General features: G+C 44.0%; 1 protein-coding gene across 2 annotated transcripts in view; it reads right to left on the reverse strand.

Moving 5' to 3' along the window:
- Positions 1–19,240, reverse strand: part of MB21D2 (Mab-21 domain containing 2) — a 58,220-nt gene extending 38,980 nt beyond the window's left edge. Inside the window, exon 1 of one of the 2 annotated variants that reach the window (XM_013370720.3) lies at positions 18,746–19,240. In XM_013370720.3, coding sequence (XP_013226174.2) covers positions 18,746–18,956 — 211 coding nt within the window. In that variant the 5' untranslated portion in view covers positions 18,957–19,240. Of the gene's footprint in view, positions 1–18,040; positions 18,713–18,745 lie in introns of those variants that run through there. The other variant, XM_065073639.1, reaches the window with a different exon arrangement.
- Between the last annotated feature and the right edge of the window lie 4,208 nt (positions 19,241–23,448).

Raw genomic sequence — 23,448 nt, forward strand, 5'->3', positions numbered from 1 at the left:
TGCCCAGCCAAGAACTCCTAGAGGTACCAACAATATAACCCAAAAGCCTTTGTTTCTACATGAAATGCTACTTTAAGTATTACTGCTAACCATTAGCCTGATACTTGTGGGATGGCTTTGCTGGATGCACATCAGATGAAAGACTACTGCTGGTTCAGTCCCTGCTAAGACCTCACCAACAGTGTGGGTGCCGCTCACGGCTGAAGCAGCAGGAGCTACATGAAGATGTGTGTCAAGAGAATATTCTTCTGGGGCAGAAATCTTGGGTAGCAAAGCCAGCTATCATGTTGCCTCTTTTCTGGAGCCTGACATTTGGAAATCTGGCATGTACAACCTCACCTGTGGTAATCACAAGGTATATGCATCACTTGGTGTCTACAAGAAAAGATGAAGATGAAGGAACCTGAGCTCCTTGCAGAGTGCTCAGTACCACCAGGCACAATACCCCATTTCAGATTAGTGACTGAGCTCTCAGCTCTTCAGAAGGCAGATTAAAATTCCTTGTTGCATTGGGACAGAAAGAAAAACCAAGAAAATATAAAGAGATTTAATAGTTTTGCTCACTCACGTCCTTAAAGAAAAGCTGCAAAGAGTTAAGTAGAGACTGACCATAACTTCAGTTTTGCCCTCATCAACCTTGGCTGCATTCTTTCAATACCAAGGAAGACAAGAGTTAGAAGAAAAATGAAGTGAGAACAGGCTGATAAGGGGATTTTGCAATGCCTGAAGCCAAGCACCACTGTCTTATCCTGTCCTTGCAATGGGAAGTGAGAGATCTTTTCAGACAGAGCACCAGAAGTACAAAAGTGATGCATCCAAGAGTATTTTAGGTTGCAAAGGCCACATCATGACCTGAATGATAAAAAATTCCCCCTTCTGTTTCTCTTGGGCACTAAAAACATCTAAGCAAGATTGCAAAAAAAAAAGAGTCAAACCTTCCATTTGCTTTCCTTCCCCTCCTCAACCACCATTTCAGTCTCTCCTAGATCTGATCTTCCCTTGTGGCAAGTTAGCACAAAGAAAGTTTGGGTTTTTTTACTTATACAGTGCCAAGTTATAGAGAAAACTGAGGAAGCATGGACAGGAAACAACATGAGCTATAAACTGCAGTGGACAGAGTAATAAAAATTAGTTCAAGAACGGTCCTAAAAACAAAATGGGGGTGAGGGGTGAGTAAACACCTTTCTAGGCTATTAACAGGATATACCACAACCGGTTTCATAGTTAAGCTGCAAATGAGACTCTATAGACTCTTCAAGCTCAGTTCAAGGCAACAAAGTTTCACATTAAGAAGATCATGGTGACTTGGTCAGGCCCTCTGTTGTGTGCATCTGCCTTCTCAACTCTTTACTGTCACATGCGGAGGCTTCAGTTTGTGTCCCTACTTGGAAAAGTGCACTTTATAAACCTACCAACCTGACAAGAAATGCAGGAACCATTGCTCCATTTACTACAGATCTTCCCGAGGAAGCACCTTCTTTATGTAATAGAAGGGCTAAAACTAATTTTATTTGCTCTTAAGAAAGTAAAACTAAAAATAAACCTCTCCAAAAGCCTCTAAGCTTACCCTCTCTCCAAGAACTAGGAAATTGTACAAAGCATACTTGACCTGACAAAAACACAGTTTAGGAGAATGCTACACAGCATCAAAGAAAAGGTGAACAAAAAGCATTCTATATGCACATTATATGCCTTATGGTATAGCACCATGAACCACAGTCTGCTGTTGTTATCATAACTCAGCTTGTATATTCGTATCTAACCAGTGTGCACCAATCAGCCCTCCTCTCCAAACAGCTAAATACAACAGTTATTTGTGGCTAGAGACATTTTGTTTCAAAATAGCCCCATGTAAAATTTGCAACATTGAAGCAAAACATATTAGTTTGCTCCCGCCAGCCTAGGAGACAACCAGTCCTAATTATTATAATTTTATTATTGCAAAGAAAAGAACTTTGTTTTTACAGAAAACAATCATCATGGAGTTTGAACAGAGAGTGATCAAAATTACTTGGATGGATGGACGGATGGAGGAAAAGAGGGAGGGAGGATGGGACAAAGGGTGAAGCTTGAGTGCAAACCCAACCCTGCCTGTGAAATGGAAACAAGTGGCGCATTTTCACCACAGGCTGAGGCTGGACAAGGAAATACGCATCTCCTTGGTCTGTGCAGACAGATGCCACCAGGGAAGATGAAGTTGTCCCTGTGGGGCAGAACATGCTTGTGGTATGTCAGTGTGGTTGGCTCCGTCAGTTGCGAATGCACTTCAGTGTTCACGCCACTTCAGTAGCAAAGCAGGCTGCAGTCTAGGTTAGCACCGTGTGTACTTCTCATTTAGGAGCGCTTCTGGCAATTTTACAGGTAAGGAAAATATGGATACTGGGGAAAAAAACAGATCATAAAAGACCACGACTGTTTGAATATAAAATAAAATGCAGCAAAGTGCACTCTGTAGCCACAGCAAGTCCCTTAGGAATCAGGAGACACTTCCTGACAGATCACTGGTAAGCATAGACTATTTCTCTCTCCCTTGAGCAGCTAACAGGATCCAGCCCTTCCCACCACTTAAAATTCAATACTGTAAGAGACTGCCGACTCCTCTGTGCATCGGAAGCAATGGAGGAAGCGAACAAAGCTGCTTTACTTTTCTCTAATCTTTCTCCCTTGTGTGCCTGCACCAGATGGTGCCGAGCTGCAGGTTGGAAGGAGATAATAAACCCAGAGGAAAAAAAATTGTAATATTAGGTTATAAAACAGCTGACCTTCAAATATGACGTCAGCTCCTATTTAATTGATGGGACGGGTCCAGGCAGACATACGCACGCACACTGGGATATCCATATTCAGCACCTTCCTTTCTAATATGGGAAGAAGCCATACGGCAGCGCCATTAAAATGGTCTCTTCAAACTTTACAGGTGTGAGAATAAGCAGAGAAAAAGTGTCCATTTATCCACTCTGAGAAAGAATTCTTGCTGAAAGTGGTTTTCCTTAAATCCCTGGTCCAGTATCACTAGTCTCTATTGATGACAGCCTGCCTCTCCCACTGTAAGCAAAGTGAAATAAATCCAGAGTTGGAGAGCACAGACCTTGCAGAAGAGGAAAATTAACAAACACAAGATGGTTTTGAGCCTGTGGCTACTCTGGTCCAGAGCTTTGCTTCCAGCTGCCATCATTGTAAACACTGCTATGAACATCACATTGAGGACCACGGATATCCTGTTCCAGCCAAGCATAAACTCTGGAAAACTCTGCTGCAGCATACAGTAAAATTTTGCAGCCTTTTTTGTTATGCTCATCTCAAACATTTCCAACCAGCCTAGTGCTGGACGATGATTTTGTATGATGTCCAACTATGGGGTAAGGAATGCAAAACACACTTAATAGTATTCTTGTTGATGAAAAGGAAAGCCCTGTGCTAGGCTGCTGTGAGGAAGATGGAGCAGTGTGAAAAGCACAGGCTGGAGATTGGGGAGCCCTGGGTAGCTCTCTGCTTCTCCACTAAACACATGCAACACAGAACAAGGCACCTCGCTCTCCTTGGCAAGGAAGTCATCTCCTGCCCACCTGCCACAGCTGTCTTTGCAAGTAGCTGAAAAGGGCTTTAGGACTATTAAGTGGCTTGAGAAACATTAGATTCTGTTTTAGTGCTTTTAGTGCTCTCCAGGCAAAGGTGACAGATAACAGCCTCAGCCAGAAGACTGCACATCTCATGTCACACTTGAGGAAGCAGCCTGCATCGTACACTGAGTCACAGGACTTCATGGCTATGTTTTGCCAGTCTCAAGGGAAATCTATACAGAGGCTCCCAGTAGCAAGGGACAAAGCCACATCAAGTGACAACACTGAACAGTTCAGTATTTATTAGACATGGACAAAAATAAAATAGCTTGCTGTAAGCAGCTCAGTGCTGAAACACTGAATTTCATTTTTCTTACTGCTTCAAAGATGCTTTAATCAGAGAGGAATGAAGCCAAGAGCAGAGCCACTCAGTCATTGTGTCCCAGCAGAGTGTCTGCACCCAGACACCAGTACAAACATCTCCAGTTCACACCACAGCCGTACCAGGTCTGCCTGGCTCTGCTCCTGGACATCGGCCTGGACATCGGCCAGCATACAGATCCCTCACCGAACTACTGCTTTCTTGTCCTGTGAACAGCCCTGTAACTTCTTGTCCTTCTCAGAAACCAAAGTTTGCCACAGGCTGCTGGTAGGGGAAAAGCCTTCCTAAGAACTCAGAAATTTTGCACAGTTCTTGGAACTGGGACAGCAGTGATTTAACATCTACCATTAAAAGTAGTTTAAAATTTAATGGTCAGAGTATAATAAATCCTATCCAGACATTTTCAGCTTGCAAGCCAGGCCATCAGCAGCACAGAAATAGATTTGCTGCAAGGCAACCAGGAACGATTTTAAGTGTATTTTATAGAGAACACAAGCCCTGCATTGTCTCAAATCACAGTTTTATCCAGCACCTAGATGAGAACACACAGACTCAGGAAAGGAGGTACTCAAGCAATCAATATTTGCCAGTTAAAATAGATGGAACCAATCAACGAAGAGTAAGGCAGAACAATGCTGACCCATAGAGCAAAACCGGGGCATTACCCTCCTTGGTGCAGAACAAGACAGCAACAATTCTAAAAATAACCCTGCATTTTCCTCCAGAATCACACTGGGTTTTCATTTGGGTCCAGGTTGCTTCTTATACTGCACTTAGCATCTCAAATACCTTGAATCACTACCTAGTTATCAAATGTGGCACTGAACACCTGCATGTGTAATATTTGGATGGGACTCCAAGATGCACTGTTGGGATCTTTCAGAGATGCTGTTCTGCCATGCTGAGGGCACAAACTGCATTGCCTCCCTTTGTCAGCAGATTTTCAAAGCACACAGAAGGACCTTTTACTGTCCGCCAGAAGCAGAGACAGGCACTAGGGAGTACATTCCTTCACTCCTTCTTACCACACCTGGTAGAAAACAAACCCACAGACTCAGGCTGCCTTGCTGTGCAAGACATATACACAGCAAAGACACACAGGACAGAGCTGTGGACAAAGCCAAGCAGGCGATAGGGCCCATATGACCAGCTGAGTTCCCACATACCTCCCATGTGAGTCAACAGCAGACCTCCCACATCCACCAACAGGAACAATTCAAGTAGCTGGAGGCTAAAGCTGGGGTTGCTCTTACATGGAGAGGACATCAAAAGAGAGAGGTTTACACCAGTGATACCAGCCCCATCCTCCCACAGACTTTCTCCTCTTGCCTCTTCAGATCAATTGCCCCTGTAATTTGGGGCAATACACCAGTAACTGCCACCTCTTTGGCAGCCCAGTCACTAACGTTTTAATGCCTTAAAATCAAAAGGATTGGGAGAGGGGATGGCGCAGGGAGAGGGGTGAAGCTGTGCTGTGCCAGGGGTGGGAAGAGGCCTCTCTGCTGCTCTTTGATGTTGGCTCCTGCTGTTCTACTGGAACCTTACCCAGGAAAATAAATCTTTAGTTAAATAATTCTGCAAACAACCACAATAGGGCTTTATCATGGCAATACCAACCCCACTACAGCTTCCAAAGCTCTTGGTTGAACAGAGGGCGAGCAGCAGCAACCCCACACCGTGCTGAAATCCACATTCCTAAAATTCCCCAAGGCACGCAGGCGTGCTCAGGGAAGGCAGCTTACAGACTTAGGGGTTATTAGCTTTGAGTTCAGATTCGGATGTGCCAAGGGACACAGTTTAGGGCACGGATACAGCTCGTTGTCTCTCCTGGGCTTTCATTTGAAAATCTTCCAAGTGTTCTCAGTGTAGCACCTTTAGTATCGTCTCTCCACCGACTATTGCACAAAGCAGTTGGTGCCTGTGTTCCTCCAGGTGTTACAACCTGAGTAGGTAGGTGCTGTAAGGTTTCTGGGGCACGAGTGCAGGAGACCCACACTGAGCAGCCTCCTGGGAGGTCTTGTGAAAGCAGCAGTTTCCCCTTAACCCCCCAATAACCACCACATCAGTGTGAGGGAGGAGGAGAGTGTTAAAGTAGCAGGAATCAACAAGCCTGCTTGTTTCTTATTCCAAAGCAAACACAAAGGTGGGGTTTGTTCAGCTAGGCAGTACAGCCAAGCCTTGCAATGAAGGCAGGAAAAAATGTAGATATTTTTGATTTTGGTTTGGATTGAGGCCCCTGAAACACAGAGTGTTTTATAAAGACAAGTAAAAAACTGGAAATGCAGAAGAAAAATACTTGTAAGTGCTCTATACCTGTCGAGTAACACTGCGTTGCTGGAGACAAAGGGGACTGGGAGGAGGGGATTAAACAAGGAAAAAAATGCAATGCTTCAAGCCTATTTAATCCTAACTTCACAACAGGAAGGAGCCACTAAACCTTCCCGAGTTTTGGAGCAGAAGAAAAATGGAAACAAACATTTGATTTGGGGGTATATTTTAGGAAAAAAATAAGGCACACTACCACTAAAAAAGCAGAGTCGAAATGTAGCAGGGAAGTCAGGACATAAAACAACACAATAAAAGAGTGAAAGAAGGCCTCTAAATTCCCTGTGCTTCCAGTACAGGAACACATGCAGCAACTGGAAAAAATGAACTGTGAAGGTAGAGATTAATTCCTATTATTTGCTAGAAGTTCTCTGACAAATCAGTTTGCTAGTCAAATCACACAATCCTTTTTTTAAAGCTATTCATTTGTGGTGTTTAACAGGAACATTTTCAGCCTTAGACTCTGAGCTGAGTTTGCCAGCTACAGTGCTAATAATAAACTGATAAAATATCTTGCTCCTTCAGCTGGCTAGTTCCCTTAAAATGTCTTATGGCACAAGCCGATGTGCTGTTTGACCAGGAAATTAGTTGTCTTGGAGACATCTTCACATACAAGAGCAGCTCAGTCAGTCACTTTGAGTGACACCACCTAGCAATCTGCACATTAACTTCAAACAGAAAATGAGGATATCAAAGCCACTGAAAGAGAAATCATCACCTGCAAGAAACATGCTGTTCTTCTCCATGCAGTGCCAGCTAAAGGGAAAGCTGTAGCAAGATGAGAATTTTGATCTCAAAATGCACTGCTACCTCCCTGCGTAATTAGGTCCCTCAGAGGCTAATCGTGTTCCTGTTCATACAACCATTTATACGAAAATTATAATCTATACTGTTCTTTCAGAATCAGTTTCAGGTCAAACCTGCAGGCATCACTTCTGAAAAAGAAAGTTACCAAAAGGTTGAACAAAGAGGCGATCCAGAAGAGCTATCACCTAGCTATAACTAAACCTCACAGATTAGAAAGAGGTTTATAATTACAAAGCATGCGTGCAGTGGCACAGCACCAGGCATCAGTTTATAAAGACAATCAAATAGTTATTTCCAAGGTAAACCATTCAAACCAGGGTATTATATGATGATTAAAAATAAAATAAAAATAAAAATAAAAATGTTTATTTTCTAGTCACCCTAATGGGATACTAAAAAGAGATGCTATTCTTGCAAACAAAAGTAGAACCAACCCTGCCCAGCTCAAAGATACTGACAGAGATGCATCAAACTCCTCCTCACCAGCTCTACACACATACACAAAATGTCAAGGCAGACAGTGAGTGAAATGCCAGACAAATTTGATTTCTGCCAATGCATGTATTACTCCATGTTTGGGATTCAGAATTGTGAACAATAGGTCTTCATTGCCCTCAAAACACCTCTCTTACCTGGCAATAGGTCTTCTGTTGGGATTTCTCCTGCCCCAAAAGACAGATCAGTGCTCTAGCAGGTGCTGAATCTATAGAAACACGGAGCAAAGCCATCCACCAAGCATCCTCAGTTCTCTTCAGCACATGGTCTGATGATCCAGCATAGTTAGAACTGACAGATGTTTATTCCCCTCCCGAGCCCTGAGGTCCACTGGAGATGGTGTTCCCCCCAGGCCTTATGCAAGCACCTTAAGATGCTCTTAATGTGTCAACATCTTTGCTAACTCAATAGCTTCTGAAACCACAAATCTGTTAACTGTGGGTCTGCATATTTGCAGCACAGAACATACAGGCAAGACTCCTGCATATTTTTCTTAATAGCATCACATATGACTTGGGAGTAGTCCGATTCCTATGCAAACAGGGGTACACTCAAAGGCTTAAAAACTTCAGGGAGAAAGACACTGTCCCTGTATAGAACATTCCTGCCAACAACTCCAGTTAAGGGGAAAAAGAAAGCCTTGTCCCCGCTGTAATAAAAGGTTCCCCTGGGCAGCAAGAAGAGTAGCTTTGCACATAGAGTATTTGCATCTCAGCTGAATTAGTTAACATGTGTTGAACACTCAGAAGATTGTGAAGTGGTATATAAACACTAAGGATTGTTATTTATTATTGTCTTGGTGCACAACAGCGGAAACTAGTGCCATTTACAGATGCGAATTAAGAACAACAGGAGGTCTATCAACATGCTGTGGGTCTGGGGATTTTGTTCATTTGTCTCCCCCACCCCTGTCTCCCTCAGACAGAAACCTTGTCTGTAGGACTCCTACAGTCCTCGCTGAGCAGGACTGGCCTTGGCTTAGTGAAGCCTGTCCCAGTGGAAGAGCTCTGCTGGGAGGCGATGAGCCCCCCACCTGCAAACCTCAGTTGTATCACTTCTCAGCAGCACTCTCCTGCACTCCAAAGCTCAGTCATCACTGCCCTTGAACAGCAAATATTTTCCACCTGTATTATTTGTTTGGGGAAAAGTAAAACAGAAAATAGACTAACATAAACACACATACACATTTCAAGGTAAAGAAAGGGTTAGTTAAAAAAGTTGAGAACTCGGAGTGACATACACTAGCACAACAGAGTGATTCATAAACACAAGCGATGTCTTACAAGACTGGTCTCAGCATAAGAGCAGATTTTTAAACACTGATTTCTTTACCTGCATTGTTAAGAAGCAGCTTTGATACAAATATGATCCTAAGCTTCCTGTCTGCAGCCTGAGTCCAAGAGTGAGAGGGATTATCCAGTTTTTAAAGTAACTCGGGAGTGCCTTTTGTTTCCAGAACCATAATTTAGGTTTAAGAGGATCAAAATCACTTTTTTTAAACTTTGGTTTTACAGACCAACTTGCAACTTAACTCTGCAGCTCTGATAATGTGCAAATAGTTTTGCTAAGTGCCTGCATTGAACATACGAATTCCTCCCAGGATAATTAAAATAATTGCACAGACATAGCCATTCTTTGATGTTACAAGCCTGTATCAAAGTAGTTATTTTCAATATAACACTACTGCCTCAACAGCATGCTTTGCACATTCACCAAAAAAAAATTGGAGGTACAGGATCAAGCTTTTACAGACAACTTAGCACATAAAACAAGCCTCTGACAGATGCCAAATCAAATTTTAATAGCTCCTTTTTCTCAATACTGCACTTGGATGTGCATTACAGCTTGCACACTGAAAAAAAATCCAGGCATTTAATTCAGAAGGTGCAGCTTGTTCAGAGACATGCTGCACTTGCAGAGAGACTTGCATTCCTCTTATTTTCCTGATTGCATAGCATATGATTGCCCTACTGTCTATGAAATACAGACATTTCAGTAACTCAGGCTTTGAGGGCCTAGTATCAAGGGGCCAATATCAATACCTGATCTGCCATTCAGCACACTGTATGCAACTTTGAAAAGGCAAATTTCAAAGACAGAAGGCAACAGAGCCCCTGAAGTGTTGTTACAGTGACATTCCCACCTCTACTTGCAGAGCTGCAAATCGTTTTATGAACACCATTCAACCAAAAGTTTAAAATAAACAGCAATTCACTGTCCATGCTGGAACAGAAGCAAGCTCTGCTGGTTGTATCACAAGGAATAACCACTGGAGAGCAGCTGCACAGCTATCTCTGTGTACAGATCTGCATCCGTATGCAGGCTTCAGAATCATGCACAATAACAAAGAGCAGTGGGTTTAGGTACCACTGAATCAATATAACCACATCGCCCTTAATGCTAGAAAAGAAGAAGGGTTTTTTAGAAGGAGATTAGGGTATTTTCTCCCTCCTCCCAGGACAAGCCTTATTTCATTTGAATGCAGTCAGTTAGCTCCTTTGTTTGCACTCAACTCCAGATTCCTCAGTGCACCAGCCAATGTTGTACAATCACATTCAAGAGTGGCAATGTACAAAAAAAAGTTTACACAAATTGGTCACAAAGTACCTACAAGAGCTTGCAAGCTCCTACAGAATGTCCTCTAAAACAGGTTCCTGTTGCACTGAGCTAGGGACAGAGATTAGAGTTATCAGCTTTGACACTCAGCAGGAATGTGTCACAAAGGATTAAATCATTATGTCATGAAGTGTCACCAAACGCAGCTGTCCTGCTGTTCTACCACTAAGTTATACATTAATTAGTGAGGTACAAAACAAACATGAAATATCTCCAAGCATCTGCCTGTGGACCAGGCCCTGCCAGAGCTATTAGCGTGAGATTCATTTCCAAGAGGAGTCACCCAAACATCTCCAGCTCTTCAAGAGATCCATTAAAATGCAGAGTAGAAGTGCTAAAGGGAAAAGTGCAGAAGCTAACTGCAGTGTTTGTCTTAGCATTTTTGATAGCTGCTTAATACAAGTCCTTCCTCCCAACCTCAGCACCTGATTTCCTAAACAAGGTCATCTATGTACCACTGAATAAAAACGTACTTCCTTGAGAGGTGTGCAGCAGCGTCAAAAGATCCAACAACATGAACAGGACAGTTGGGATAAGACGTTTTAGAACAGGAAAAGCACATGGCCTAACAGTAAAGCAAGAACTGACTTCGTTATTTCTAGATTCAGCTGCAAAAGTTCCCTGGCTGCTCAGCAGCTCTGGACCAAATGTTTTATGAACTCTTACTGTGTCAGTGGGTGGAAGAAATTCCACACAGTCTCACTACAAGCCACAGTAGAGAAGACCTACGCAGACAAACAACATCCCACACATAAACCTCCAGGTTTAATCTAAAACATGACCTTAGAAAGGTGTCATTGGACAAAAAAAATACATACTCTGTGCCAATTCCTTATGGCTATCCCAGCAGGATTTCTACTTTTGGCCATGTTTTGTATTTTTCTTTTGCTCTCAGTGCCAAACTGCTGCCTTCTACTGCTTGTCATTGCCTGACTCTGCCAAATTATATCAGCATGCACACTGTGGCCAGGAAGCAATATTTAAACAACTTTGTTCCAATTTTACTTTGGGATCCCTTCAGTATAAAATAAGATTACTTGCTAGAACTGCCTAACTAGGTCAGGTTGTAATCTCTCTCTCAGAGGCTAAACTGTACTTGGATCTCAACACCACTAGATTGACACCCAGTGACAGAGCAACTATTTGCCTTTACTATCTAAATACTTTTTGAGGCTAGACTCTCAAAACCAGACTCCCTTTTCCAGCTTCAGTCTCCGAGGGTTGCTGTATTAAACAACCCTACCATGAAGAACAGCACCACCACCATATTCCCCTATGCTGCTACCATCCCACCTCTCACAGATGGCTGAAGCACAGGAGACAAGGAAGGCTTCTGGCAGTACCAGCATCCCACTACAGATCATCATATTCAGAAACTCGTGCAGCTTTGTGTAAATTTGGGGGCAGCTCAGAATAGAACATAGGTCTAGGGTGTCCTGACTCAGTGTTTTACCTACAGAGTAGGGTGAAACGGATGACATCCACCTCTTATTCTACAAGCCAAAGCCAGCCAGTACTGTGCAAACTTCTGCCCACAGCCCTAAACATAAGTGGGTGGAAGTAGCTACCGCTGCTGTTTCAAATACACAGATATAATGAACCTGAAAGTAATTAATCTCCCCCACTCAGTGGTATGCAAATTGTACTTTCAACACCAGCATGCTCGTAACAAAATGCATTAACAACCTTCTAATTAAATGCTTTAAATTAGATTAAAATCATGCTGTTTGACAGAGGAAATATAATGCATTAACAGGATTGCTGTAACTTCCTTAGCATCAAGTGTTTCTTAAAAGCTCAAAAGACCAATATTTTAGGGAGAAAGGTCTGTCTTCCTCAATCTGAATGCTACAGCACATGTTGATTCCCTTATAACCATAAAGTCACTGAAATGGTGCTTTGAAAGAACTGCAGAAAGTTTATATAATGCAGAAGTACACGATTCAGGGACCCGTCAAGTTGGCTCAAGTAATAAGGTGCAGATTAATCCACTCAGTCCAGGACAATTGCTATTTGCAGTAAACAGGAATGCAACAGAATGGCAGAAATGAAAGCAAACAGTGGAGGTCTCTATTAAAGAGAGCAAAATCCATAGCAGCATCTGTCAATTGGAACATCAGCTGCTGCTGAAAGATTTATTTTGAATGTCTCATAAGCTGCCTTCCAGTTGCATTAGCAAAAAAAGAAGCCAACCCTCATATTTTTGCTAGTCAGACAGGAAGACAGGTTTGTGCTAACAGAAATCATAAGCCTTCACTGGACACAAAATCCACAGTTAGGATGGGAAACTTATGAAGTGTGGTTGCAAGTTCCAAAAGAGCTACAGTTCCGTCTCCTGAACTCACATATGCTACTAGTGATCAGAACAATACTTGGGCAAATAACTTGAGACACCCAACTGAAGGTCATTTTTCAGCTCTCTCGTTGCTTGCTCCCATGCAGGCACACTCCTCTCAATAATGGAAAGTTCTGTGAGTACAACATCCAAAGTCGCCTTCTGCTTTAGCTCTCATGATGAGTCCTCCGCTTCTCCCAGTCAAAAAGCAGGGCAGATACCTTTCCTTGCTTCCTCAGAACTCCATCTATGCTACTGCTTGTTTTATACTCCAAAGACAGACAAACTAAAGAATGTCTGAATGTAATATAGTATGTTGCCCAGACAAATGGACTGCTTCTTCAAGGAATTCTATCTCCTTGTTCAGACAATAGCTGGGAAAGCTACTGATGAGCAGAATTAATGGTTTGCTTTTTAGATACGGAACTTAACCTATCCCAGCTGTAAGTTACTACAGGAAAACCTGGCTCAAGAGGTACACCACCGTACATAATGCATTCTATCCTTAAGCCTCTGTTTTCATAGGAAATGAGCTACAGCTCTTGCTTCTCAAGTTAGTTTCATACACTAACATCACCCAGCCACGGGTAATAGACTCAATGGTGGGTCATTTTTCTTAGACTCAAAGAGAGTTGAAAGGTCTATGCCCGAGCCGCTACCTGCAGCTGCCACCACAGGGTCTCACACAGACATGCCTGGAGGTAGAGCTGTCATCTCAATCACTTCACAGCATCGTGCTGAAGCAGCCCTGGCAACTGAAGCCCCCATGACTGGAGGCGAGAGCTAATCTCTTGGCATAAACCACATTTCTTCCTGACACTTTCTCACTTAGCCCATTTTGCAGAGTACAAAGAGCTAGGGTCTGACCTGGACAGAGGAGGGAACACAGGGAAGGGTTTAAGAGATGTGCCCATTAAAACCATCTTCACAGGAAAAGGACTGGGACATGCACACAATCAGTGTACATGTCAAGGCCCAGGAAAAGATGCAAAAATTTTAGCTGTACAGAAGATGGTTAAAGCCAGCAGGAACCTGGCAACTGTAAAATTAAAATTAAGAAATCCCAGATATCCAAAAAACTTGCACAGCTTCGAGATTCCCTTTGAGAAGTCCAGGCAGGACTACTACATCCTGGGCCTCCTCTAGACTGGAGTCTGCCTATGGGCTGCTCTGGGTCTCCGAGTACACATCCGTCTCACAAATTACACAAGCTATAATAAAACATGTCCTCCAGCCTTCCTGAGCAATGTTGTGTTTGCCTTTAATTTAGCTTCCCTTAGAAAAATAACCAGCTGCCAATAAGAAAGTTGAACAACTGGTTTCTGACTAGAATTGCTCTGAATGTTTTAGCATTTGTGCAAAGTCACGTGGAAGAAAAAAAGAAAAGTCAAAAACGCAACAACTTGCGTTTCCTGGTTACCATCCTCCACTGTAATTATAAAATTGCCCTTAAAACATAATTGCATAATTGGGCTTGGCAAGTACTCACCCAAATCTTTTACAAATATTTCCACAGACTGAAGGAACAGGCAGCGGGCAGTCTGACAAGCCTGCCATGAGAATTTGTGCCCTTAGGACATGTTCCTAGCTATTACACTAAATACTTTGCATCACAGCCTACTGTTTCAAAACAGCAGTTGAGCAAGCAAAGTATCAGCATCTTAAAACCAACTGAGAGAAAGACTTCCAAGCTATTTTCATTGCACACATGGAGCAGCAATAGCTTTGAACAAAGAGAGGAGGTTTTGATCCTTTTCAACCGGCTACACAGAACGAAATCCCAGTTAGGTGAAATTGCTTGACTTCTGGTAGTTATAGCCAAATAGAGGGAACCAGTGCCTTGCATAGGGTTACTTTACCAGCATAGCACCCTGTCCCTTAAGAAAAAAAAACAAAAAACACAAAACCCCCACAACCTTTAATGCAAATAGAGAAATATGCAGCCTGCAGGGAGAGGAAACCCAACAGAAGCCAGAAATGAAATCTGCAATACAGTAAGGTTGTTTTTAACAGCTGTGCATTATGCATTCAGCAGCACAGGGAATGCCAGCAGGGAGCCTTTATTAACATAGGCCTCAGAGTACAGTGTGCTCCTATCATGATTGGCCTCTCTTGAGAAAAGGCGCACACACACAAAAGACTTAACCCTAGAGAGATCACTCCAATCCTGTTGCTATTTCATCAGCTTGACACCACAACAGAAACAGGAGAATATCTGTGATGTATCACAGCCAAACAGGTAACACTTCCAACAATGCCTGAAATCCAATCTACAATAGGTTTCATCAGCAAGTTATGCGAGGTGGGGAAAGGGAGAAAAAATGCTGCACACACCCACACAACAGAGTCACACTACCAAGGCTGTTCTGCTATACAGACCTCACGTACAGGGGAGGACCATAAAATGCATCTCCTGTAGAAGATGCTAATCAAAGCAAGCTGTTGTCAGGACACCTGTGTTCTCAGCACAGCAATCTGCACCTCCACTGCACATATTTTAGGAGCCTGTCAGTCCAAGAAACAGCTGGAAGCCTTACTACAGATGCAGGGGCTCAGCAGGGCAACTCATTCCATTTGGGAAGCTGGTACTGGCATCAGAAACCTTTTGCTCATGCCAGCTCTGCCTCCACTATGAGCCTTGCCTCTATCACAAACACTTGTTGGCACACACAGGCCAAAACCAAGGAAAAAGGAAACGCTCTCAGAACAGGCTCACCACCTCTCCTGTATCAGGCGCTGATACAAGCTCTCCAGAAGTATTGTCAACAGCTCTAAGTAGCAGCTCGCTGCAAATCCTCTGTGGCCTGTCCTGGTGGGCAGCTCCAGTCCTCTCCCACAGAAGTGAGATGCAAGCACTGAAGTGACAAAAACATACACTAGAGGCATTAAAAAAAAGGCCACTTTAGTATCAATCTCAACCAGTCCTTCCCCTGATTAAGGACAGGAGCAAGGGCAATGAGAGAAAAGAGAATGCCATGAAATGTCCTGAGCATCACTCTTCTGACTCAACAGAGAAGAAAAAGAATCTCATGACAGAAAAGGGAAACAAAATACCAACCTGAGGAGCCTGAAAACTGCTCTAGATGACAGAACACCAGTGTGTGTCTGAAGCGGAGGAAACAGCTTTGTATCATCTATATTTATTCATACCTCCTTGCTCTTTTATTTTCTTCCCTTCTTGTTAAAAAGTAAAACACAGGAATGAGTTTACCTAATAACATGATCTGGTTTGAGGCAGCAATAGCACTAGAAATTTCAAGGGGCCGTTTAATATGCAATGTTCTAGTTCCCAAGAGCATAATATATGGGCTTTATTAAGCCTAGCACATCTGCGCATTGCAACACCTTTTTATTTAGGTGCTGAACAGAAAGAGACAGGTTGTGTTCATTAAAGAAGTTTCTTGGAGGTACTTGTACTGCACAAACAACACTCGCCAGGCCAGGTGTCCCTAAAAGGTTTTTTAATAAGTGCTACACACCTCTCGTCACAATAGCAAGTCCTTTAAAAATCAAAATATCATTGACTGCAATAGCATCACTTGATAAAAATACTCCTTTATCACTCTATAAGCACAAAAAACACCCTCAAAACTGAGTCACAGGGAGAGTAAGTAATTAGCTCCTTTCACAACTGGCAGGCAGAGACTTGGTCTCAGTCACTCCCAGCCAGCCTTCTGCCTAGAACACAGACTGTCTTTCCTCCACATGTTTTCTTGATTAATACAACCTTTCTCTCCTTTGAGGCTCAGAACACCTCTGTCAAAAAGACAAGTAATGATCAGGCACAGCTCAGTGTACCAGAAGTTATCCAGCAAAGGCACCAAAAGACACCGGTTGTTTCAGTGTAAGGTGCTGGTGAGACCATATGGTCTTTGTGATTATGAACAGGATGCCCGGAAATTGCCCACATTCAGAAAATACTTCCCCCACCAGATAGGCAGGTCATTTACAGTCCTATTCTCATGCTTGGGGGGCAAGATTTTGGACAAGCAGTACCTCTCCCTAATTTTATCACAGCCCAACTCTTAAGATCTCCCAGAATTCAGTTGCTAATAGCAAGGGCAAGACAACACAGGCATAAAAGAGTTAATATAAAGATCTGACCTAGAGGGCAAGCCATGCAGAGTACAAACATCTGAGAATCCACAGTCTCTTTGCCTATCATTCATCCACGAATTACACACCAATGTAATTAAATCAGGAAAGCTACGTTTAATTTTCCTATCATCACCCGATGAGATAAGAGCAGTACGTATGGGAGGGAGCAGGCACAGGGGAAAGAGCTATTTATTAATAAGTTAAATCCTTTTAGATTTAAGAGCGTCTCTGGCTAAGAAGGGGCTGATCCACAAACAACTTCTGTGTCTAATGAAGACAAATTAGACATCCCATCTCCATTTCTGTCCTGGGCTTGGTCCTTAAGGCTCGTCTTTTTTTTTTTTTTTTTTTTTCCTTTCAGAAAAATGTGAGGTATAACTTAAACAGAATTATAGCTTTTGTTTAAACCTTTGTTTTAGTCTATACATTTAAAACCCAAGAACACCCATCTCCCAGCCATTATACTAACAAAGACAGCCACATTAATTTACCTTATTTCTAAACAGCCTGAGGCTCACTGTTTTCACAAACAGCAAGGCATCAGGATGCATTTGCAAATGTACAACACACACTACAGCCCATTCTTCCTTCCTTCTTTCTTCTATTGCCTTCTCCCGCATGAGGCAGGAAGAAATGCTGTGCTCCCTGTCCCCTGCAAAGACTAGTTAGTAGTAATGCTTAAGCAGGATCATTTAAAGCTTTCTGTACTTGCCAGCCACACACCCAGAACCGCTGCTCTGGCTTTTTTCTCTCCACACTTCTTCACTTCATCCCACCCAGCCCTGCTTCCTCAGCCAGTTATTTAAATGTATCGGATCATAACAGGGAATGACTTCCGCAGGATCAGGTTTTCAGTAACAAAAATCCTACAGGTTTTGATGCAAGCATGCCTTCACCACATCATTTTTTTTAAACAGGAAGGGACAAAAATATTTATAACAGCAACTATAAATACACATGTTACTGACTTTTCAACTTGTTATCCTTCTTCTCAAGCTAAATTTAGTCTGCTATATCCTGTCCAGCCTTTGGTGAAAAAGCAATACACACACAAAACTGTGCAAATCCCACAGCAGTCAATTATGCTTTTCCAGGTACCTTACAAGATAACCAGCTGGACAGGTAGATGCTCATTTAGTGAGTTCATGTGTTCATGGCTATAGAAGAAGTGATCTATTATTGTGACTATCCTCTATACAGAAAATAATTATTATTGCAACAGGATAGCTCTGCGTTTCTGAATGAGGAAAGCGGTGTAGGTTATTTACAGTGTACATATAGACCACACATTTGGTTTGTGCCAAATAAGCTTTGACTGTGTATGCACACCTCTGAGATCCGAAGAACCATTCACTGGCCACACCTGCTGTTTACTCATGTTCTCATTTTATATGCAAAAATATTTGAGATATTGAATCAAACCTGAATGACTGTTTCCAAGGTCCAACCTGCATGTTAAAGAGCATCCTTTCGTATCCGGAAGGCTCCCATTCGTGTGAGCGATTTCTTAGTCAAAACAAGGTAAATATTTATGAGGAACTGACTACCTAGAGAATCAGAGTTGTTAGTCATTCCACTAGTAATCTTAAGAAGCCTTAGTCATGCCAAAGCCCAGGTGATTTCTACAAGTGCCAACACTTTTCACTCTGGTGTCAGGACCCCTGCCCGTGATGCAAAGTTTCACGCAAATGAGGACTCCCCCACCACAATCTGACTTGTTCCGCTCGCACCAAGTTTTGCAACCTAAGCAAGAAACACAGTTCAGAGGATGCTCCTGTACCAGCAACCAGCCAGTCTAATAACCAAATTAAGCGGTCCAGAAAAAAAAATACCCGTTTCCTACAACATTGATAGTTGGGGGCAAAAACAATAAAGGGCCGGGCTCGCCGTGTTTCTCGGGTACCGGCCAGCTCTGCGACCCAGCCTTTCCTCTGTGCTTATAAATACATCGCTGCTGAAGGCGAGGTGGACAGGGTAGGAAAAAATAGTTTCCTGGGGCTGAGACCTGCCCTGCGGCCGAGAAGCCCCAGCCCGGTGCGGGGAAAGGGTCCGCCGGTACTGCAGCCCTGCCCCGGGGTCCCCGGCCGGCCCCGCTGTTGCTCCCGCCCCGCACGGTCCTTGCCTTACCCAGCATGGAGAAGATGAAGTCCTTCGCCGTGTGGATTTCTAGGGCTCTCTGGTCGTCGTACTCCCTCTGGTCGTGTTTGGTGAATTCCTGGATGAGTTTATTCAATTCCTCCACCCTGGCTCCCGATCGGAAATCCAGCTCCGGGAAGGGAGGCTTGCTGGTGGTGCCGGCGGACCCTGCCTTGCTGGCGAGAGGCGCCGCCATCTTCATGCAAAAAAAAAAAATAAAAAATAAAAAAAAAAGGAAAGAAAGGGAGAGAAAGGAAAAGAAAAGAAAAAAAGGAGGGGTTTGCAATGTTGCAAAGGAAGAATGCGAGCGGCGCCGCAGCGCAGCGGCCAGCCCGGGCGCGGGGCTGCCTGCGCGGCGCGGAGCGGGGCCCGGGAGGCGCGGAGCGGCGCCGGCCGCCGCGATCAACAAGCGGCCGCACTGGCTGAGCCCCCGCCCGCGCCGCGCCCGCCCGCGGCACCGCGGAGCCGCCCGCCGCGCTGGGGGGCCGGGCCGGAGCCGAGCGGGGCGGGGGCCGCCTGCTGCCGGGGCTGCGGGGAGCGGGGGGGGCTCGGTACTGGGCCGGCGTCACGGCAGGCGGGTGCGGAGGCTGCAGCCAGACCTCTGGCTGGGGATATTTTTTTTTTTTTTTAATTTAATTTTAGACTTCAGCAAAAGCCGTGTCCTGCAAGCGGATTAATAACCGGCTGGGAACTCTGCTCTTCCCACATGTTCCCGGGGCATTCTGCGTTTATTCCTTTTTTGCTCCATAAGGCATCCTGAAGATTGTTTTATATATTTAGGAATTAATTTTAATCGTGTGTTTTAGAAGCAATGACCAAGATAGAGTATCCCCACTGCTGCACTTGAGACCAACCCCGCCTAGGAGCTCCTGGGAGCTACATAGACAAAGGGTAGGGTGGGGAAATGGGATCTCGGAAGACTTGCCTGAGGTCAAGCAGCCTGTGGCAAGAAGCCGGGACTTCTAATCTCCATCCATTCCCCCACCGTCAAGACTACATGCTTTTCTTCTGTTAGTATTTTTTATGCCTTATAACTTTTCAATTTGCAGGGGTTTTCTCCCTTTAGCCTGATCTTCTGTGCCTTGTCCCATCATTGAACAGTTACAGCACAATCCATTATTTACCTTTGGGCATCCACTGGAAGAACTGTCTGTCTTCCTGCCCAGGGAGTGTACAAATACATCATGTTAGCCTTTTACAGGGCATTTCAGATACTGTGGCATTAATGCAAACTGCTTGGATATGTATTATCCCCTCAAGATTCTTGGCAGGAAACAAAGCTTTCAGCTCAGTCCCAGACTATGGTAAAATGTGTCTACCAAAATTAGACATTTAGAGAAAAAAAACAGGAAGATGGAACTGAGCTCAGTGTGAAGAGGCTACAGGCTGGTTTCTCTGATGTGTAATAAACACAGATGCTAGTGTTTAGACCTGAACTCAGGGATGTGGCATGAAACCTCTGGACCACTAATCTTGATCAAAAACGGGTGTTCAGCACCTCTTGCAGTGGGACCTTATCTGAAATTAGAATGAAAAATAAAAGGTAGGTTTGGAACCTGTGTCAGAAACCGCAGTCTATTCAAAGGAGAACGGGTGATGCCTCTGGCTTTGTCCTGTAACAACTCACACAGCCTCTGAGGGCACTGATATGCTCATTATCTAAGAAATGATGTCCCAAAGGTAAAAGTAAGAATGTGTGTGTGTGTGCATGCACATGCCCTCTGCTGGGTACACAGACCCTGCTGTGTTCAATAATACTGTTCACAGCCGACTCTGATACACATCAACATCATTCTCCATCTGAACAGTGGTGATCAGCTGCATTGTCACATGAACCTCTCACCAGCACCATGTTTTACTTTGACCAAGCACCTTTCCTTCATTTCCCTCCCCAGCAAAGCCTACAAATAAAAATAATTCACTGATAGGGTTAACATAATACAGGATCTGACTTGCAGAAGAGCAGTCAGCAGTGTTCGGTGTTGCTGGCCTGCCCAGCAGGATTAGTTCTGCTAACCCGGCTCAGCCCGTGCGCTCCCACCCTGGCTTGCTGTGATCACCTCTCACCTCCTGCCCCTCGCAGGGCTTGGGAACCCTGTTGCTGTTTCCCTGCAGTGTGTTTTCGTCTGGGGTGACAATCTCATACAGGCGGACAGCTCCCTCTTGTGATAACACCACATCCACAGAAGTCACAGCAGCTGCTGAACTCTACACCACTTCAAGACCTTCTGTTTCGCACTGCCCATCTCTGAACACCTGTAAGACCCGTGTCCCTGCCATAACCATTTCTAGTTGTGTGGGTATCCTTGTTCCCGTTCTGTGTGGTGCAAACTGCTAGCAGCTATGATGTGTGCCCCACTAGCACCCCTTGTCAAAGTAGCTGGACCTTTTGACATGAGCTACGTTGTTCACCCCCAACATTCTTGCCTCATCTTTTTCAACCTGAGGTTCTCCATAGGCTTCATGCACTGAGTAGCTTTCTTTCCTAAGTATATCTTAATCTGCTGCATCATATTTCAAGACTGGGACTTCCAATAGTTCCTTCAGGAGCATTTTGTCTCAGATTCTGGCTTTCCGTGAGTCTCCAAATGGTCACACTGACTCTCCACCCACATCAATCACAGACTTCCATTATCCTTTTTCCCCTCTCTTCATTTAAAATGTTTGAAACACATTCAGTAACAGCTTCGTTGCTAGCTTTGATTGCCTGAATTCACCACACACCTATTGGAAACATAAAGCGCTTCAGAGACAGCTAATGCCAGAAGCAACGGAGATTTCAGTTTGATTGCCTTTCTTAATGGCACCTCTGCTTGAAGTTTTACTCTCCTTCATATCTGCAGAAAGATTCTGTTAGATCAGGGTGTTAAGGGCTCCATACTTCTTGCTCATCTGGAGTTTGTTATATTCCTGGCACCATGCATTATTCAGAAATTGTTCAGACCCAAAGATTGTGCTTCACTTATGGTCTGAGCTCAAATGAACATTGTTCACCAAGAGCAGCATCAAGCAAGTGGTTTAAATTTTTTTCAAGAGTCTCTGACAGGCACCTTAACTCCCACCCCAGCACTGAGAGAAATTCTCCTTCATGAAAAGCAGTTGCACTTGCAAAAGAAGGAGCTTTTTTTACCACCTTCTCTGGAAACTTTTGAATGGGCTTGGGTCCCTCAGTGACAAGTGGAATCGGTTGCACTGTCATATGCTTGTTAATACCCTTGAAACTGCATCAGCTTGCAATTTTACCTCATCACATCAGTGCAATTTAAGATCTCTGAATAAATACACAGTTAATTCAAGTCCTACGTAAATCAAGCTCGGGGGATTACTTGAGCAAATAAATGAGAATGAGATGGCAAGTATGGTTGGCCAGGACTTTTTCTACTGAATATTTTTTCTTTCTGAAATGGAACTCTGTGGAAATACTGCAGCATCCTCAAAGCTCTTCTTGTGGGCATTATTTGCAGCCTTGGAAGAACCTATGACCTCTACCAAACTGAGCTCAAGACTTAACAATGAGGAGACTCTCCTTATTTGGGGTAGGAATTGAACACCCTGGCTACTGAACTGTTTCTCACCTGCACTGGAATCTGTGCCCTCCCTCTCACACACACACTTCCTTTCTCCCATGTGTTTTCTCTTCCCTTCAAAGCATCTTCCTCTTTTTCTCCTGCGGAACAGATATCCTCTTTTCTGCCCAGTGCCACTCCCAGCATTTAGAAATAGAACAGGCCGCAAAGAAATGAAGCAAAAGAGAAGAAATAACTGTTCTCACTTCTGTAGCATGACCTGAGACCTCAAAATGCTTTTCACACTTGAATAGGCTGTCTCAAAAAACTGCTGGATAACAGGTGAGTATTAATACCACCATCCTAAGACTGACAAAACTGTTCTGCGGTAGTTATGAAGAGCAACTGGCTTGGGATATCGAGGGAGCAAGACCACACAACCCAGGGCCCAGTGCTTAGCGCATCTCATTTAGGTGCTGCAAAGTCATGGAGGGAATTAACTGGAACAAGATCCAGATATAAAATAGATCCTCAGATACTCATCTTAGGACATTTCGCTGCAGCTGGTAATTAGAGTATGATGCAGACTGAGCTAGATTCATCCCTCATTTCATAGAAATTGTACTCAGATTTTCTGAGTCTAAAAGAAGACTCAAGAAACATCTTCCCTTTCTGTACTAAGCACTAAAGCAGCTGTAGCTCAGAGTTTTATGTGGCAAGGGGCTTTACCAGGAACAAAATTATTGAGCGGAAGTGCCCTATTTTTCCAATCTGGTGGCTGCAATTGCAATTGTTAGAGGGCACTTTGTGCCTTGTGCTGCAGAAACCTGGCCCTGACCTACAGAACAGGAGTCTGTTTGTGCGGATAAGTAGAGCGATGCAGGGCAGTGAGGTGCCCACAGGGAGGGATTTGCACAGCGGCAGACCAAGCATCCTGCTGTCCCATCCTCCTACCTCTCCTTCGCTGGCTCTGCACTCAACTCTGCTCTTCCCACCAATAACTGAACCCAGGCAGAGATTTCCCTCTTTTCCCTTTTCTCCTCCTTGCACAATTTCTCTGTGTGGCCTTAATTCCTAGATCTGCAACAGACCCAGGAGGAAGGAGCCCAGAGTAGCACCAAAACTGTTTTCACATTTATCAGGAGCTCACTTTGACTAGGCTGCCCTGGTGATATCCTTATTTGCTTC

This window comes from Columba livia, chromosome 9, assembly GCF_036013475.1.
Source record: "Columba livia isolate bColLiv1 breed racing homer chromosome 9, bColLiv1.pat.W.v2, whole genome shotgun sequence".
Lineage (NCBI taxonomy): Eukaryota > Metazoa > Chordata > Aves > Columbiformes > Columbidae > Columba > Columba livia.